Genomic DNA, 19,376 nt, shown 5'->3' on the forward strand with positions numbered 1-19,376 from the left:
ACATCTCATTTTGTCAAATAGGAGGAGTCAGACTAAAATGTGTCTTATCCCTTTGTAGAGTAACACAATTTAAAATTTTGCTGTATTTTCTTTGTGATTGCTTGTTAAATTATTTCTTTGTACCTAGTGTTCACTTTTCATTAACTTTTAATAATTGGTGAACCCTATTCACATTCAGATTTAGATCTTTCATCAGTATAGCAGTATTTTCTTCTGTTGCATCTTCATTATGTTTCTGTTCTGATCTCTTCTTCAGGAACATCATTTAATAATAGATTTAGCTCTAGTGTCTGTCCCCTAAATGTACCTGTGATTGCTTTTATCACCTGTCCTTTGTTTGTTTGCTTTTTGCTTAATATGTATATTATTGAAGTATAGTTGACTTACAGTGTTTCAGGTGCACAGCAAGGTGATTCAGTTACGCATATATTATTTTTGAAATTATTTTCCATTATAGTTTATTACAAAATACTGACTATAGTTCCCTGTGCTATACAGTAAACCTTTTTTGCTTATTTCATCTTCCTAATTAGAAATCTAGCATTCTATTCATACTAAGTCAAACAAGTGGAATCAAAATATCATACATTTTTAGTTAGGCAAAAATTCATAAGTTTTCTAAAATATATATGTCATACATACTATTTATGTGTATACATAAGCTTTTCTACTATGCTTGATAAAGGCTTGAGAAAGAACATTAAAAAGAAAGAAAAAGATGGAGAAATTGGAAAGCATAAACTAAATGAAATGGGAGGACTGAATGTGAAATAGAAAAAGTAAAACAAACTAGATAAAAGACCATCATGTAGTCCAGTTGTTTTTAAACATGACTGCTCATTAGAAGCATACCTTGAGCTCTGGAGGAAAAAGTGCAATACCTGGGCATTTGTATTTTTCAAAAAATTTCAAGATAATTCTGATAAGCATCTGGATTTTAAAAAGTGATTATAGGTTTTTCTGTAAAATTGTAGTTTTGTTTGGTGATATAGAGTTCAATTAATTTCTGTTGACCAATCATGATACAGTGGTATAAAGTGAGTAATAGTTATATAATCACCATAGTTAAGGTGTTTATCAGTTTTCCCAATCAATAGCCAGACAAAAAATAAAAGATAATTATAATTTTAAGCCATAATGGGAACATGATTAACTTAACAATATAAAATAGTTCCATACAATTTGGGGGGGTCAAGCACAGTGATGTAAGTGGAAGTACGTACATGCACATGTTTTCATCTGCCTAGCCAGTGTATGTCTTTTGGTTGGTGCATTTAATCCATTTACATTTAAGGTAATTATCAGTATGTATGATCCTATTACCGTTTTCTCAATTATTTTGGGTTTATTTTTTGAAGGTCTTTTCCTTCTCTTGTGTTTCCTTCTTAAAGTTCCTTTAGCATTTGTTGTAAACCTGGTTTGGTGGTGCTGAATTTTCTTAACTTTTGCTTTTCTGGAAAGCTTTTGATTTGTCCATCAAATCTGAAGGAGAGACTTTCTGGGTATTCTTGGTTGTAGGTTCTTCCCTTTCACAACTTTAAATATATCATGCTATTTGCTTCTGTCTTGTGGAGTTTCTATTGAGAAATCAGCTGATAGCCTGATGGGAGTTCCCTTATATGTTATTTGTTGTTTTTCTCTTGTTGCTTTTAATATTTTATCTTTGTCTTTAATTTTTGTCAGTTTGATTACTATGTGTCTCAGTGTGTTCCTCCTTGGGTTTATCCTTCCTGGGACTCTCTGTGCTGCCTGGACTTGGTTAACTGTTTCCTTTCCCATGTTAGGGAAATTTTCAGCTATTATTTCAGATATTTTCTCAGGTCCTTTTTCTCTCCCTCCTCCTTCTGGGACCCCTATAATGTGAATGTTGGTGCATTCAGTGTTGTCCCAGAGGTCTCTTAGGCTGTCTTCATTTCTTTGCATCCTTTTTTCTATATTCTGTTACGTAGCAGTGGTTTCCACCATTCTGTCCTCCAGGTCATTTATCTCTTCTTTTGCCTCAGTTATTCTGCTCTTGATTCCTTCTAGTATATTATGCATCTGTTTTTTAGTTCTTGTAGGTCTTTGGTAAACATTTCTTGTATCTTCATTGTTTTCACGAGATCTTGGGTCATCTTCATTATCATTATTCTGAGTTCTTTTTCTGGAAGGTTGCCTATCTCCACTTCATTTAGTTGTTTTTCTGGGGTTTTATCCTGTCCCTTTATCTGTGATATACCTTTCTGCTTTTTCATCGAGATTAGCTTTCTGTTTGGTTATGGTTTTTGTCTTAGCTGCTGTGGGACTGTGCTTCTTGCTTCTTCGATCTGCCCTCTGATGGAGGAGGCTAAGAGGCTTGTGTAAGCTTCCTGATGGGAGGGACTGGCAGTGAGAAAAACTGGGTCTTGCTCTGGTGGGCAGGGCCTTGCTCAGTAAAGCTTTAATCCAATTATCTGATGATGGGTGTGGTTGCACTCCCTCCCTGGTAGTTGTTTGCTCTGTGGTAGGGTTAATGGCAAACTCCAAGAGGGTTTACTATGCCAAGGGAGGGGCCTTCCTTGCCTGATGCTGCCAGTGCCTCTGTCCCTGTGATGAGCCCCTGTCAACCCATAACCTCCACAGGAGACCTTCCAACATTAGCAGGTAGTTGTGACTCAATCTCCTGTGGGGTTACTGCTCCTTTCCTCTGGGTCTTGGTGCGTGCAGGATGTGGTTTGTGCCCTCCAAGACTGGAGTCTCTGTTTCCCCTAGTCCTGTGGAAGTCCTGTAATCAAATCCCACTGACCTTCAAGGCTAGATTTCCTGGGGATTCCCAGTCCCTTTGTCCAGTACCCAGGCTGGGAAGCCTTACTTGGGGTTTAGAACCTTCACCATAGTGCAAGAACTTCTTTGGTATTATTGTTCTCCAGTTTGTGGGTCACCCACAACTAGGTACAACTAGAGAGAAGCCCACCCACCACACCAAAATATCCTGTGTGCAGCAACTAAGGCCCAATGCAGCCAGATAGATAAATAAACTTAGATCTTACTATCTGTGTCATTTTATTTAGTGCTACTCCTAATTTGAATTTTTCTGTGTATTGTTTTCCTTACAGTCTACTTACTTTTTCAAACATCTTATTTACTGTTTAGTAGAATTCATAATTTATTTAATTTCTTTGACAGTGCAGTCAGACATGTCACATTTTTCCTTCGAGAAATCCTTTTTTAAAAATATTTATTTACTGGCTGTGCTGGGTCTTCATTGCTGTGCAGGCTTTCCTCTAGTTGTGGTCCGCATGGGCTGCTCTCTAGCTGTGGTGTGCAGGCATTGCCATGGCTTATCGTTGCAGAGCACAGGCTCTAAGGCACCTGGGCTTCGGTAGCTGCAGCATGTGGGCTCAGTAGTTGCGGCTCCTGCGCTCTAGAGCACAGGCTCCGTAGCTGTGGCACAGGGGGCTTGTTGCTCCATGGCACATGGAATATTCTCAAATCAGGGACCAAACCCTTGTCTCCTGCATTGTCAGGCGAATTCTTTTACCACTGAGCCACCAAGGAAGCCCCAAGAAATCCTTTTTCAGAAGTATATGTTTTCCTGGCAGGCCAATGGTTAAGATTCCACACTTCTACTGCTGGGGGCATGAGTTTGATCCCTGATGAGGAACTAAGATCCCACATGCTATTCAGGGGAAAAAAAAAAAAATGAAGAAGCAACAGAACCGAACGTGAAACAACAGACTGGTTCAAAATTGGGAAAGGAGTACGTCAAGGCTGTATATTGTCACCCTGCTTATTTAACTTATACACAGAGTACCTCATGCAAAATGCCAGGCTAGATGAAGCACAAGCTGAAATCAAAATTGCTGGGAGAAATATCAATAACCTCAGGTATGGAGATGACACCACCCTAATGGCAGAAATTGAAAAGGAACTAAAGAGCCTCTTGATGAAGGTGAAAGAGGAGAATGAGAAAACTGGCTTAAAACTGAACATTCGGAACACGAAGATCATGGCATCCGATCCCATCACTTCATGGCAAATAGATGGGGAAACAGTGGAAACAGTGACAGACTTTATTTTCTTGGGCTCCAGAATCACTGCGGACAGTGACTGAAGCCATGAAATTAAAAGATGCTTGCTCCTTGGAAAAAAAGCTATGACAAACCTAGACAGTGTATTAAAAAGCAGAGACATCACTTTGCCAACAAAGGTCTGTATAGAGTTGTACCGTGAAGAAGGCTGAGCACCAAAGAATTGTTGCTTTTGAACTGTGGTGCTAGAGAAGACTCTTTTGAGAGTCCCTTGGCCAGCAAGGAGATCAAATCAGACAATCCTAAAGGAAATCAACCCTGAATATTCACTGGAAGGACTGATACTGAAGCTCCAATACTTTGGCCACCTGATGGGAAGAGCCAACTCACTGAAAAAGACCCTGATGCTGGGAAAGATTGAGGGCAGGAGGAGAAGGGGGCAACAGAAGATGAAATGAATAGACGGCATTATCAACTCAATGGACATGAGTTTGAGCAAACTGTGGGAGATAGTGAAGGACAGGGAAGCCTGGAATGCTGCAGTCCATTGGGTCACAGAGAGTCGGACGTGACTGAGGGGCAAGATACAGAATCTTGTCAGCGGTTCTATTTCTATTTTATGAAAGATTCTTTATTTTATAACTAATATTCTGCTGCACCACTAAATCTTATTTTGTTTTAAAGTTTATTACTTTATGTTTACAGAAAGAATGAGATCTCTTTAAATAAGTAGGTCAAATGCTGACAGTTTTATGTGTTATATATGAAAGTGCTACCTTGCATTTTCTTTGTTATCAGTGCCTAGCTTATTGCCTAGCGCTAAGTAGAAAATAAATATTTGAAAAAGTGAATGAATGAATGATAGAAAGAAATGGTTGTTACGTGAAATAGTCCGGTAGGTTCATTCAGTGATAGTTCATATTTCATATTCTTTTTTTAAGGCTACTGATGCCCGGAGAGCTTTTCCTTGCTGGGATGAACCTGCCATCAAAGCAACTTTTGATATTTCATTGGTTGTTCCTAAAGACAGAGTAGCTTTATCAAACATGGTATGTATGTGTTAATGAGTATTCTTATATTTTGAATAAGCATTTAGCATATTTTGTTTGCTGATTAGATGGGATAGCATGGAACTACCTAGTCACCCAGCACAGTACTTGACACATAATGGGAGCACAAATGTTAGTGTTCTTAGTTTCTTATAAGCCCTCTTTTTTTTTATTGCCTCATTTGCGGAGTTTTCCCGCACCCTGGAAGAAATTTCTTGTAAGCTATGTTAACAAGATTACCTGCTTTCTTTAATTTGGAAATCTAAGTAAGAAATGAACTTAATAACTATTACTTGAGAGAAAAAAAATCTGATACTGTTACTAAATGCCAAAAGTTACAGCCACATAATGAAGTGTATTTAGGTTTTAACTGATTGTGTTCTTGGATGTGCTCCCTTCACTGATGTCATTGAATGTCATTCATAGTAGAATAAGCATTTACTACTTGAAATGTGTTGTCTAAGACTGCCTTATTTAAGACATAGAGTAGCCGGTAGACTATAATAGGAGTCTAGGGAACTTGGAAACACCTACTGGACCTGAAATAACTGGCTTTTGCTTCCTTTATTAGTGGAGAGAATTCCGTAGATTCTCTTCTTAAAGATGCTTTTCTCAAATGTTCTTAGAGAGGAAGCTAATAAATTACACTGAAATGTTCATTTGCAGTTTAATGCAAATGAATTTATCAGATCAGTTCTTGAATAAGTCTTGCTTGGAAGAAAAAATAGCAAGAACTTGAGGAAACTGAGAGTCTGAATAGGAAAAAGAGGGAAATTAGGGAACTCTCAAAGTAAATGAGATTTGTCACAAATTTGCTTAGAGCCAACCTTCATATAGAATATGCTCTAAATCTAGAAATCTGTGCCCTTTTGAAATGTCCAGTTTCACAACTACATTTTATTTTCATTAATATTTGTTGTCTTCTATCCTTCGTTCACTTGAAAAGTGTTAAAGTCTTAAAACATCCCAATACCTGTTATGTTAATAGGTATTCAAGAAAAGTTGCTTCTTTTACCTTACAAATCCTTGGTAGTTTTAACACTTCAGCTCCAACTTCTTATTATGTATGCTTCATCAGTTCACTTTCTTTATTAACAGGAAAAGCCTTGAGAGTGTAATAGTACTGGGTAAATTAGGATAGAGAAGTAAGCAGTGCTGGAAAGGGGGAAGAAAAGGTTACAAAGCCTACAGTTTGGGGGTAGTGTTTGCTTTAAGGTATTTAATGTAAATCTGTTAAATTTTCCTTTTTTTTTTTTAAAGAATGTAATTGATCGGAAACCATACCCTGATGATGAAAATGTAGTGGAAGTGAAGTTTGCTCGCACACCTGTCATGTCTACATATCTGGTGGCATTTGTTGTGGGTGAATATGACTTTGTAGAAACAAGGTCAAAAGATGGTGTGTGTGTCCGTGTTTACACCCCTGTTGGCAAAGCAGAGCAAGGAAAATTTGCGTTAGAGGTAAATGTACTTGAAGAGGATTGTTCCAACAGTCCATAACTCCAGGTTGGGGAATTTACATTTCTGATCAATTATTAGTACAGTTATTTATAATCTAATCTGAAATATCTTGTGCTACTTTGGTTTTACTTTTAATAGAATCTTGGAACTAGCAACTTTGATGTTAACATTTTGAAAGATAATGATTAAGAGAATATTAGAATGGAATTTATTAACCTGGTGGGGGGGGGACATATATAATTGTACTTTTCATACTGAGTTATAAATGGATTAAAGTTTGGCTGACATATACAAAGCTTAGGGCTAAAGCAGTCTCTGGAGGTGGGGTCCCCCAGGGTTGGTTTCTTATAACTTGAGATATTTGGCTTGCAACTGGATTCCTTTGTGGATTTCTGTAGGAATGGCAATAGAATTTATCAGATGGTTCTTTTCTTTATACTTTTATAGGTTGCTGCTAAAACTCTGCCTTTTTATAAGGACTACTTCAATGTTCCTTATCCTCTACCTAAAATTGATCTCATTGCTATTGCAGACTTTGCAGCTGGTAAAGTAAATTTCACTTTATTGATAAATTGTAATAACTTTTATTTTGAATTTTATGATTTTCAAGAAGAAGTATGTATAAATATCAATAAATGTTTGTATTTTATTTTATGAAGGTGCCATGGAGAACTGGGGCCTTGTTACTTATAGGTATGTTAATGATGTATTACCCTACCTAGTCTTTTAAATCACTGATTTCATGAGTGCTTCACTCCTAATTACAGTTCAGTAGCTTCTGCTTTATGATCTGCCATAAATTTTCCTACCTTCCCCCATTTCCTTGAACATTTCAAGAATGCAGATGAACACCCTCTGGTGCTACTATCTGAGAGTGTAAGATTTTAAAGTGAGCATCTGGCATTAGTAGCATTTCTAAATGTATTTTTGGCTGAGTTTCTCATTTCAGTGCCTTCTCTTCCTCCTGGTAGTTACATAGTTACATATCCAGCTTGAAGAACTTCCCCTGATTTAATGTCTTCTAGTCAAGTTCTCCGGAGAAGGCAATGGCACCCAACTCCAGTACTCTTGCCTGGCAAATCCCATGGACGGAGGAGCCTGGTAGGCTGCAGTCCGTGGGGTCGCTAGGAGTCGGACACCACTGAGCGACTTCACTTTCACTTTTCACTTTCATGCATTGGAGAAGGAAATGGCAACCCACTCCAGTGTTCTTGCCTGGAGAATCCCAGGGACGGGGGAGCCTGGTGGGCTGCTGTCTGTGGGGTCACACACAGTCGGACATGACTGAAGCGGCTTAGCAGCAGCAGCAGTCAAGTTCTCGGAGAAGGCTATGGCACCCCACTCTAGTACTCTTGCCTGGAAAATCCCATGGATGGAGGAGCCTGGTAGGCTGCAGTCCATGGGGTCACGAAGAGTGGGACATGGCTGAGCGACTTCACTTTCACTTTTCACTTTCATGCATTGGAGAAGGAAATGGCAGCCCACTCCAGTGTTCTTGCCTGGAGAATCCCAGGGACGGGGGAGCCTGATGGGCTGCCGTCTATGGGGTCACACAGAGTCAGACACGACTGAAGTGACTTCGAAGCAGCCAAGTTCTTACATGTCTGTCACCACAATACAAACATGTGGGTTGTATAATTTTAAAAGCAGTGTCTGTAAACAAGTTTTGGCCTTCTACTTTCAATTGCCTTCTTCGATGAGCTAAGTTTTGGACACTGTGTTCAGTGTTCTTTTTGGGACTGTGGAATGCATCTTCCCCCAGCTTGCCACTTCTCTGCTTTTAATGGAAGAACTGTCTTCTCTTTCTGTCTAGCACAGTAATGCCTAATTCCTTTAGATAGTTTTCCTAAAATTTCAGGCAGCTATCCTAGAAACAAACTGATAATTAAACTTGTGTCACATCTTTGATCTTCTTTTGTATGAATTCAATTGGAGTAGTCTTTAATCTTCGCAGAGCTTTTTCTATCCTGTGTACTCTGAGGAAATGTTTTCTTGACATCTTTAAAGCCTAACTTGACCATCTTATTTACTTTTTGAATCTCCCTCCCCCACTTCTGCATGCCTGCTTTTATTGAAATACTTTTATTTAAAAAAAAAAAAATTTTTTTTTTTTTTAAACACAGGGAGACTGCATTGCTTATTGATCCAAAAAACTCCTGTTCTTCATCACGCCAGTGGGTTGCTCTGGTTGTGGGACATGAACTCGCCCATCAATGGTTTGGAAATCTTGTTACTATGGTATTTAATATTTTTAAGTGCTCAAATATATTTTTTTCCTGCTACACCTTATGTTGGCTAAATAGTATTTCAGGTTTGGCTGGCAATTTGTACCAAAAAAGTTTTTTTGATAGAAAAACTTTATTTTGAAAAGGTTTTATCAGGATATCCATGTTAATTAAGAACATACAGGTAATCTTTATTCAACAGAAAATACTACCTAAACTGTTCTAAATACTGCCTGTAAATGGGGCAAGTCAGGATATTAATTTGGGTGAAAGGAAGAGATTCCACTTAGATAGACAATTTCCATGCAGTGAGATTCAGGCTAACTGAAGTTTCTTGTGTCATATGTCACTTGCTGTAAAGTAACCTGATGAATAGCAAACTATCTTTAATAAGGTTGAAATGTTTTTAAGGGTCATTTTCTTCATTGCCTAAAGTTTTAAGCTGATATTTGATAGAAATGAAGGCAAAGAAACTACAAAATAACTGAAGAATATTAAAATGTCCAGCTCTCCTATTGAAGTCCTTGTTTATTGTAATGTTTGTAGTGAATGATCTCTATCCTCTAGTCTTGACCTTTCCCTTTTACTCTAAATGAGTACTATCTATAGCAACCAACTGTGTTAGAGCTTGGAAGCACAGCTTTTAATAAGTGAACTAGAAGTACCTCTGCAAAGAAAGAACTGGAGATTGTGGAGCCAGCCAAATTCCCTGATGGCATTTTAGGCTGCCAAAGAGCAGAGCCCAACTTGGATGTTAGTTGAGACCACATGTCACAGAAATAAGCAAGAAAGAAAAACATTTAGCAACTCTTAAATGTCTGAGTTTGAGCAAACTCCAGGAGATTGTGCAGGACAGGGAAGCCTGGCATGCTGCTGTTCATGGGGTCACAAAGAGTTGGACATGTCTTAGCAACCGAAACAGCAATGTGTCTGAAAGAGTTCCTAAGGAAAGTCAGCCCTTGAAAGTAAATCCTTTCTTTTTTGCTTTGGTTGTTTAAAATTTTGCTTAGGGGTTAAAAGAAAAAAGAAGAAAAGGTTGTTTGAAATATACTTTTACATGAAATTAAGTATGCTAGTTCCTGTGTTCAAATATGTCAGAAATGTTCCTTTCTCCTAACGCAGCAAATTTGTTGCTACCAAACAATTTTTTTTTTTGCTGTGTGAGCAGATTTTATTTTTTATGATTTTATTTTTAAACTTCCAGTATTAAATTTTAGTAGGGGAAATGTGTGCATTCTCATGTTGCTTTTAAACATCTTTCTGTTGTATTCGAGTAACTTCTAGTTATTGGATGTCAGTTTTTTCATTAACTGAAATACAGGGGTTTAGAGAGAGTTGGAAAATTACTAGCTTTGTACCAGCTTATCCCAATGGAGTCTGTTAGTTAAATAAGTACGCAAAGCATGTGGACAGATAGCCATTTATCACTTTATTGAAAACATTTGATCTTTTCAGAATTTTTAAATACCCTTTTGTTTTTCACCATTACATTTGTCCTTTATCTTGAATTCATATAGTATTGCTTTTTTAATAAGAGATTTAATCAACTTTAATGAAAATTAGATTGAAATCTCTTTCTAGCAAGTTTGTTTCTATTTTAAAAAGTTGATTTTGTCTGTGACCCATTATATTCTTTGTCCACTCCACTATTCTTATTATTAACAAATGAGAATTTTATATTCTATAAATGTTTAAATACCAGTTGTATTTAAACTTACTGCTATGACATTTTGTTAATTTCATGCAATTCTTGTATAAGCAATACTGCTTTTCTGTTTATCTAGAAAGTTTAATTTGTCACTCAGCAATGATTTTTTCCCCTGTCATTATGGAGATAGTTCCCAGTTTTCCTTGTTTGGTCCTAATAACTTTCTGATTTCTTAAAGAGAGTTGTTTATTAAACTGAATTTTATATGACAGTGTAGCTCTTACACACATTTATGCACTCCCTTCCCATTTTCCATCTTGAGGGTGTTTTTCATCCCCCTTCCTCCTCCTCTTCTACCTTTAGTACCAAAAAGTTACTTAACAGTGGTGATAATGCGAGTGTCACCAGTTGGCTGTTCTTGGCAATTCTTTTGTTTATAGATGTGAGTTATTTACTAAATGTTTTGAATTGAATTTTAGCTCATTAAGAGTTTTAGAGTATAATGGAAGGGACATAAGAGTTTTTTATATTAGTGGAGTGACAAGCATCTTCTTTTCTTTACATATTTCCATCTTCTGTTTTTAGGAATGGTGGACTCATCTTTGGTTAAATGAAGGCTTTGCATCATGGATTGAGTATCTGTGTGTAGACCACTGCTTCCCAGAGTATGATATCTGGACTCAGTTTGTTTCTGCTGATTATACACGAGCTCAGGAGCTTGACGCCTTAGATAACAGCCATCCCATTGAAGTGAGACGTAATTTTCAGTCATTGGCCTTTGCTTTCACTTTCAATGAAATATGTAGTTTTTAAAATTTTCTTTGAAAAGAAAATTGGATGAGTGATGTCACTTTTATAGTTTATATTTCCATCTTGAAACTGCAGGCAGATTCTTTATTGAGTGAGCTACAAAGGAGATCCCCTTGAAATTCTACAAAGTTCTAGTTCTATTTCATTTTAAAATCTGTATCTTTGTAGAAGCAAGTTTTCTGTATCCATAAACATTCACTGAATAGATTTTTACTGAATTGTAATGGGGGAACCATACCTGTTGGGTAATATTAGGATTCTGTTGTTTCAAAGAAAATTCTAAACATACTCTTTTGTTGTTGTCATTGCTTTATATATATTTTAATTCTTTTGACTTAATCTGTCCTATTTTGGCTAGTTTATATGTATAAATTTTGCCTCCAAAGAGCTAGACTTACAGTCTACTTTGACATATTTAACCTGGGTCCTATGTAACTGTTAGCCATTACAATAAGTGCAAGAAGTCCAATGTTTTTCATCTCTCCCTTCCTTACCTTCACCTCCCTATCTCCAAAGAGATCCACAGTGACTTGCCTTCCAGCAAAGCAGTGTCAAGACTGGAACCCAGGCCCTAAAGAGATGATGGGGATTGTGTTATGTATTCTGTTTTATTAGTATTAGTTATTACACCCTTTTAAACAATTACACAGTATGAGTCACCTGAAGGCAAAAAGTATCTTATTGAGTTAGAAGAGTTTTCCTAGAAAGCTCTTTATGTAATTCATTATTACAGTTTGTCTGCTTCCTGTTATAACCTTGAATCATACTGTCTGCCAGGTCAGTGTGGGCCATCCTTCTGAAGTTGATGAGATATTTGATGCAATATCATACAGCAAAGGTGCATCTGTCATCCGAATGCTACATGACTACATTGGAGATAAGGTAAGAAAAAAAAATAATAATTAATTCTTTTATGGTGATCCCACAGAGTTTTACATAAAAAAGAAAAGTTTGATTTTATTTAGGTTAAGTTCCTAAGTAATTTTTCTAGAATCTATAAGAATATTACTCTGGCTTATCTTTATTTCTTTTTATGTTGACTGTTTTGGTCTCTTAAATGAATGATCTTGCAAATATATTTTGGGGGTTGGTGGAAGTCTGGTATAAAACTTAAAAGCAAAAGTAGAAGGCAAAGCGTATACGTTCTTAAACGAAAGACAATAGACATTACTGTGTTTTAGTAAATCTAATACTCAATTAATTTTGAGTAAATTAGTTCTTGAGTAAATTAGTTCTTGAGTACTCTGTAGTCAAAATATACTATAATTCTGAGTTCTCACTCTCCTGGATTTTAAAAATTGTGTTTTCTCAGGACTTTAAGAAAGGAATGAACATGTATTTAACCAAGTTCCAACAAAAGAATGCTGCCACAGGTAATTTTTAATAACTTGAGGTAGAAATGGAGAGAATGTCGGCACATTATCCAGAGTACGATATTTTATTTTTTTCTAAATACTCGATTTTCCATGTGATGGATAGGAAATAAAGTCGACTTTTTTGAAGATATATTACATCATAGATCAGTATGAATCAGGACCTGTTATCCTTTTGGTCAACCTTCAGTAGTCTGCTTTCCACAGCTCAATGTTTTGCTGAAGAGTCTGAAAAGTTCTGTTTACTTTACCAGAGCTTGTTCTTTTTTGGTGATTTGTGGGTATTGTTGCCCTTAATTGACCATTGGACATTAAAATAGCCGCAGATTAACCATTTGTAGGAGTTGAACTTGTGGAACTGCAGATTTTCATTGAAGGAAATTCTTAAAATTTTATGATAGTCTATGATTTATTAGATATTAGAGTCAAAAGGAAGAATAAAGGTGTACTAGTTGATTGATTCGGAGAAGGCAATGGCACCCCACTCCAGTACTCTTGCCTGGAAAATCCCATGGATGGAGGAGCCTGGTAGGCTGCAGTCCATGGGGTCACTAAGAGTCGGATATGACTGAGTGACTTCACTTTCACTTTTCACTTTCATGCATTGGAGAAGGAAGTGGCAACCCACTCCAGTATTCTTGCCTGGAGAATCCCAGGGATGGGGAAACCTGGTGGGCTGCCGTCTATGGGGTCGCACAGAATCGGACACGACTAAAGTGACTTAGCAGCAGCAGCAGCAGTTGATTGATTATGAAACTGAGTTCCTTAATGAACAAAAATAGTTTAAAAAGCAAGAAGATTTGTGTAACGTCATTAATGTTTAATAGAATCCCCAATCAGGAATTTAATAGATCGCTGATCAAGGATCCAACCCAGGCTCACAGCAGTGAAAGGGCAGAGTCCTAACCACTGGACGGCCAGGGAATTCCCCAGTACTTTCCTTTTTGTACATATAGTCTGTATATTTGGAATGTTCCTTTCTCCCCTGTCTAATAAGCAACTCCTCTTCAAGATTCAGAACAAAAATTATGTCTTGTGAAACTTTATTCTTTGGATTTTTCTTTAAGGACTTTTTCCTCTGTTCATTCCTCTGTTATAGTTATGCTACATTGTATGGTTGTTTTGCTTATTCAGCCACCAGAGTTATTTGACCATATGGACTTTACCTCGGCCTCATCAGCATTGAATATTTTTTAACTTCTGTTAGTTGAATGGGTATAATGGTTTTAATTTTGTGAATGATCATCTTGTAGTATTCTTGAATATGTTTCCATTTGTTTGTTCCTGTTTCTTGTTTGAACTCACCTGTTTGTCTTTTGTTTATAATCTGTAATTTTTTAATAAATTGGAACAAATTATAATATAGTTCACTTAATGGCAAGGCAAGGGTAACATTAATTTGGTCCACTGTTTGTTTCCTGAACCTGAAAAAAATACAAAATTGGTCAATGATGCAGTTTCGAGTTATATAAAATTTCTGGTTTGTTTACAAAAATAAAAATGTAAACATTTTAGATTTTCATTGTTTGTATTTATCTTCTAGAGGATCTCTGGGAAAGTTTAGAAAATGCTAGTGGTAAACCTATAGCAGCTGTGATGAATACCTGGACCAAACAAATGGGATTCCCTCTCATTTATGTAGAAGCAGAACAGGTAAACTTCTACCAAGTTCTTCAACTTGTCTGATATATTAAATGAAATTCAGTCGGTGTTACAAATTTGCTTTTCTGTACTTTAAATATTCTAGGTAAGATTTAAACCAGCCCTTACACTCTTTTCTCAGTGATTTATTATCTCTATACCCAAAAGTTTGCCCCACATCTTTAAAATTATACATGGGTACGGTAGAAAACAAAATATTGTCTGCTCTTACTGTCCTCGAGGAAAACACTGTAACATTGTTGATATAACTCTAAAATCACCAAAGGAGATTTATTCTAAGAATGCAGAGTTGGTTTAATATTAAACAAATTAAGCAAGATATTGACTCATAATTACTACATTAACAGAATCAAATTAGAAGAACCATATGCATTACTAGATGCATAAAAAAGATTGATAAAATTCAACACCCATTTATAATACCATTCTTCAAAATTAGTTTTTAATATTGGATGGCAGTGTGATGTGACTTTGATTAGAATTACATTCATATTAGTTGAACTGTTATCTGAATTCAGGCAGGTGTAGTTCAAAATGAGTTGTCCTCCAGAAGGATTGAAAATTACACATCATCCTATAATGCACATCAGAAAGTTTGTCTTAACTTAGTTTAATTGTATGAAATTGTGAAATCTTTCTCTTAAATTTCTTTGCCATAGGAGAAGGAAATGGCAACCCACTCCAGTATTCTTGCCTGGAAAAGTCCATGGACAGAGGCGCCTGGCTGGCTGCAGTCCATGGGGTTACATGACTGAGCATGTGTGCATGAGGGTGGAGGGTGACGGGTTGGTAGCAATAAACTGGTAGAACTAAAAAAAAAAAAAAAAATTCTTTGCCATGGTTTTATGAGCTGCATAGAGAATTAATTCTATTCATTTTTAGGGAGGAAGATTCATAGCTCTTTTTTTGTATGTGTTTGTCCTTGTGGTTCTGCATTGTCCCTAAAGCTAATATTTTACAAAGCCTTCTCATTGTGGCAGTTTAAGTTAGTAAATTTGCTTTTCTGTAATTTAAGAATCTAGATGACATTTAAATCAGCCCGTGTACTCTCAGAATGCACCCAAGTGCTTGCAAGTTAACCTTTTAGAGACACATCTTAAGCTTAAATATGACTGTATTTTATAATAAAGTATACACATTGGAGGACCTCTCAGATTGGCTGCAAGCATTTGAAAAGGCAATTTAGATAACACAATTAATCCTACTTGGTGGGAAAAGATATCTAAAACTTTAATGAGCTACCATTGTGACCATTCTGTTTCTTTCTAGTCTTCTTTCTCCACTTTGGACTAGTCTGTTATAGGAGATGACTTGATCAAACTTGACATTGACACTCTATGCAGATTGACAGATGGTTTTCATTTTACCTGTTTAAAGAATAATATACAAAGATGATTGTTGCTTTTACTTCTGGGAATTTCTATCCCTCAAAAACTGTCAACACCTCAAAACTATTAAAATATTTAATGATTATACATAAAGCAAACTAAGGCCATAATTTTTTCAAGTAGAGTATACTTTTAAGAGCATAATAATTTATCAGAAGAGAAGATACTAATACTCCACTTCCTCCCAATGTTATTGAGACTCAAGGAACTTAAAACATCAAGCTACTTTCAAGCTACTTTTTTTGCACTTTTTTCATCTGCAAGCATAGCCAAATTCATCCTCCTTTTTACATTACAATAAAATGCATGCCTATGACTTAGTTCTTTTACAAATAGGAGAGCTCTGCAACATAGCATCTTGATTATGATCTCTCACCTTATAGTCCCTAAATTTAAATATTTTTGCTTTATTTCTGAATCTATTTAAAGGTTACCTAATAACTTTTTCAAGGAAATCTGTGTGATACATAACTAATCAGTGATGTAGTTAAGTTCATTAGTAGTTCCTTTATGGCATTGAAGTGGCCATTGCTTCCCCACTCAGATTTTTAAGTTTTCAGTTCTATCTCTAGTTGATCCCTTTATAAAGGTCATTGACCCAACTTTACATTTGATTCAGGTGATCTTAAATCTGTTATAGCTTGTGTTATTTAAAATGTTCTACAGTATAGTAACAAACAATAAGCAAAAGATTGAGTATTGTTGAAGTATTTTTTTTAATGTACTTGGTTTTGTTGCTTCTGTTTTTTTAGTTGATTGCAGTCTCTCCCCCTGCCTTTTTTGTGTTTCTTTGCAAAGCTTATCCTTTGAAATAGGCTGTGTTCTGCTTTCATGTTTGTCATTCTTTTTTTTTACCCAAACTTGAAACTTTTTATTTTGTGTGGGGTAAAGCCAATTAACAATGTTGTGGTAGTTTCAGGTGAACAGCTGGAGGGACTCAGCCATCCATATACATGTATCTATTCTAAATGACTTTGAATATTGAATCCACATGCTAATTTAATGTTGCCACTTTTTGGAAATGGAAAAGACTAAACATATAACCCTCCTTCATAAGTTAACTGTGTCTCCCTTTTGAAATTTTGAAGTTCTCATCTGGATACATCTCTGTTCTCATGGGCAATATTACTCAGTACCTGGCCTTTTATTTTTAGAGTATTGTTATTTTGAGACCTTACTGAGAAATAGTGAGTTTTCTTCCATTCTGTAGTATCATCATGTTTATCACCTTTGCATTTTGTGTATTCGGGAGCCATTTGGCTGTACTGGTTTCACCTCTGCTTTGTCACAGAAATGTCTCCTCTAAGGAAAAAAAGTGTTAATGCTCCTACAACCTTTGTTTTGTTTTGCTTCTTTAGGTAGAAGATGACAGATTACTGAGGTTGTCCCAAAAGAAGTTCTGTGCCAGTGGACCATATGTTGGTAAGCAAATGGCTATACATGGGAGCTAATCAGTAAATTTGGATACTATACCAGTAGTGTTCAAACTAATAATAAATAATTATCCATGTAAAAATAATAGAATTAAATAGAAACAAGGAAATGGTAATAGAATAAAAATGATAGGGAAGGAAAAGGAGGTTCATGGGGTATTGTAGTATTCTGCGTCTCTCTGTGTTATTGGAGGCTATAATGAATGGATAAAGATATGAACATCAAGAAATGATGTCTCTAGCCTGAATCCCTGAAAGAAAACTTGGTATGCAATTTTGTACCAAGTCTTATGCCCCTGTGTGCTAAGTACATTTGGTATACTTGTGTACCCAGTGTATACACAGTGACTTTTTAAAAAAAAAACTCTTGGTCATAGTAAGTAACTAAGCAGATAAAGCCCAATGATTATTTAGATTTATTTTGTACCAGTCATTGTGCTAGTAAGCACTATAGCCGATCCTTATTTCATACTCTTACCAACCCTACTAAGTGGGTCGTATTATTTCTGTTTTACAAATGAGGGAGCTGAGGCATAGCTAGGTAAGTTAGATTGTCCAGGATCACCTATATAATGAGTTAAAGAGTAGGAATTCAAATGAAATAGTTGCGTTATATAAGTTTATACTCTTAACTGCCACTCAACTGTGCTTTTTCAAATATTTCTACATGACAGTAGACTCTTGTACCCAGGAAATTAAAGATAAATTGAAAAATTAAGAAGTATTTTTATGCACCTTTATCACTTCCTTTAAAATCGTTGTCAACAGGGAGAGAGGTTTATCAGAACCACCAGTGCCTTTTCATGTTCGACCCACCAAATGATGATGCACTCTACCAAGGTTACAGCCTTCAACTCTTAGCCTTGCCAGCATCGAGAATTGCTGTCTTAGTAAATGTGCCTGACAAGTCCGACGACAGGTTTATTATCTAAATAAATAATATCGCAGATGCTATTTTCCACATATACCAGCAGTCTGCACTGTATGACCGACAGGTTTTGCGGGTTTTTCTAGTGCTCTGTGACCACTGTAGGCTGTATTAAAACCTGAATTATCCTAGCGTCAGGAGAGAATTTTCATTTGTGGTTTAGCCTGATAGCATAAAGCTATTTAAGTGATTAAGATAGTTCCATTAATGTACTGGGCTATGACTTTCTTTTGTTTGGCATCTTAATGCAAAATCTGTTTTGCTAATACTTGAGAGAGTATATGTATTTGTCTTACAAAACCTTTGGCTTTTAGCTATGACTCCTCAGTGACGGAATCCAACAGCTCCCAAGGTGTATCCTATCACAGTGTCTTAGCAGTATATATACCTATTAAGGACTGCACTTTAGAGTTTGTTTAAGTGCTGTATGAGAGATTTAACCCACTCGAAATATCTTTTATCATTAAAATCATTATCTCTATTGCTACAATCCATAGGGTCACACAGAGTTGGACACGACTAAGCAGACTAAGTGTGATATTGCTCTGAAAAGGGAAAAACAACAAAATCATTGTATTTGTGATTTTACACAAATACAGATTCTGTTGTTCTCTTTTTTATAGGCTGTTATGATTTTGTTAGTAAGTTCTTTCTTCATTATTACTCAGGTTACCTAGAAGAGTTCATGCATCATTAAAAAGGAGCTGTTGGCTTAACAGGTTCAAGCCCATACATGGGACACCAGTCCCCTCTCTACCTTACTTTACATTTCTTCCAGTGAAAAATTATTTTCAAGTTTTCTGTTTGTTATTCTCTTGCTTAAGGAGAAGACTGTCCCCAATGGATGGTTCCTATCACAATCTCTACTAGTGAAGATTCCAGCCATGCCAAAATGAAGATTCTGATGGACAAGCCAGAGATGAATATAGTTTTAAAAGATGTCAAACCAGACCAGTGGGTGAAGGTGAGTCCAGAAAGGCCGTTCCATTTTTATCTTAACTAAATTGATTTATTTCTTTCATTTCCTGTATGCATTTTATGGCTGGCTCTAAATTCTACTGATTCATTTTGGTCTAGGACTTGAAAAGAAAAAGACATTTCTAAACTTTCTTATGTGAAATTTAGTATTGTCTAGATATTTGCCTTTATGTCAGGTAAGGGAGTGGTCAATAAGCAATTAAAAAGGGATAGGATTAAAGATGAAAAAAAGAGTAGTCTCTGTATAAAGTCGCATTAACCAAAACATTTGTAGTCTTGCAACTTCAAACTGCCCTGTCATTGTAGTGACATGTTAACTTCAGTGGTATGTTGTCATTGTGTGTGTACAACTATAATCAAGTGAGATCAGACATAATAATCAGTTTGTGTCACTGAAATGGGAAGTTCCTTTTAGCTGGTGTTTTAAAGGCA

General features: G+C 36.2%; 1 protein-coding gene across 1 annotated transcript in view; it reads left to right on the forward strand.

The window, feature by feature from the left end:
* NPEPPS (aminopeptidase puromycin sensitive) overlaps positions 1 to 19,376 on the forward strand; it is a 108,861-nt gene that overhangs the window by 72,516 nt on the left and 16,969 nt on the right. Inside the window, exons 6-16 of the mRNA XM_010843141.1 lie at positions 4,931 to 5,038; positions 6,299 to 6,499; positions 6,947 to 7,043; positions 7,159 to 7,192; positions 8,623 to 8,737; positions 10,958 to 11,122; positions 11,960 to 12,064; positions 12,495 to 12,555; positions 14,099 to 14,208; positions 16,964 to 17,027; positions 18,791 to 18,930. Of these exons, the coding sequence (XP_010841443.1) occupies positions 4,931 to 5,038; positions 6,299 to 6,499; positions 6,947 to 7,043; positions 7,159 to 7,192; positions 8,623 to 8,737; positions 10,958 to 11,122; positions 11,960 to 12,064; positions 12,495 to 12,555; positions 14,099 to 14,208; positions 16,964 to 17,027; positions 18,791 to 18,930 (1,200 nt within the window). The remainder of the gene's footprint in view (positions 1 to 4,930; positions 5,039 to 6,298; positions 6,500 to 6,946; positions 7,044 to 7,158; positions 7,193 to 8,622; positions 8,738 to 10,957; positions 11,123 to 11,959; positions 12,065 to 12,494; positions 12,556 to 14,098; positions 14,209 to 16,963; positions 17,028 to 18,790; positions 18,931 to 19,376) is intronic.

The sequence above is a fragment of the Bison bison genome, unplaced genomic scaffold (genome assembly GCF_000754665.1).
Source record: "Bison bison bison isolate TAMUID 2011002044 unplaced genomic scaffold, Bison_UMD1.0 scf7180017864180, whole genome shotgun sequence".
Lineage (NCBI taxonomy): Eukaryota > Metazoa > Chordata > Mammalia > Artiodactyla > Bovidae > Bison > Bison bison.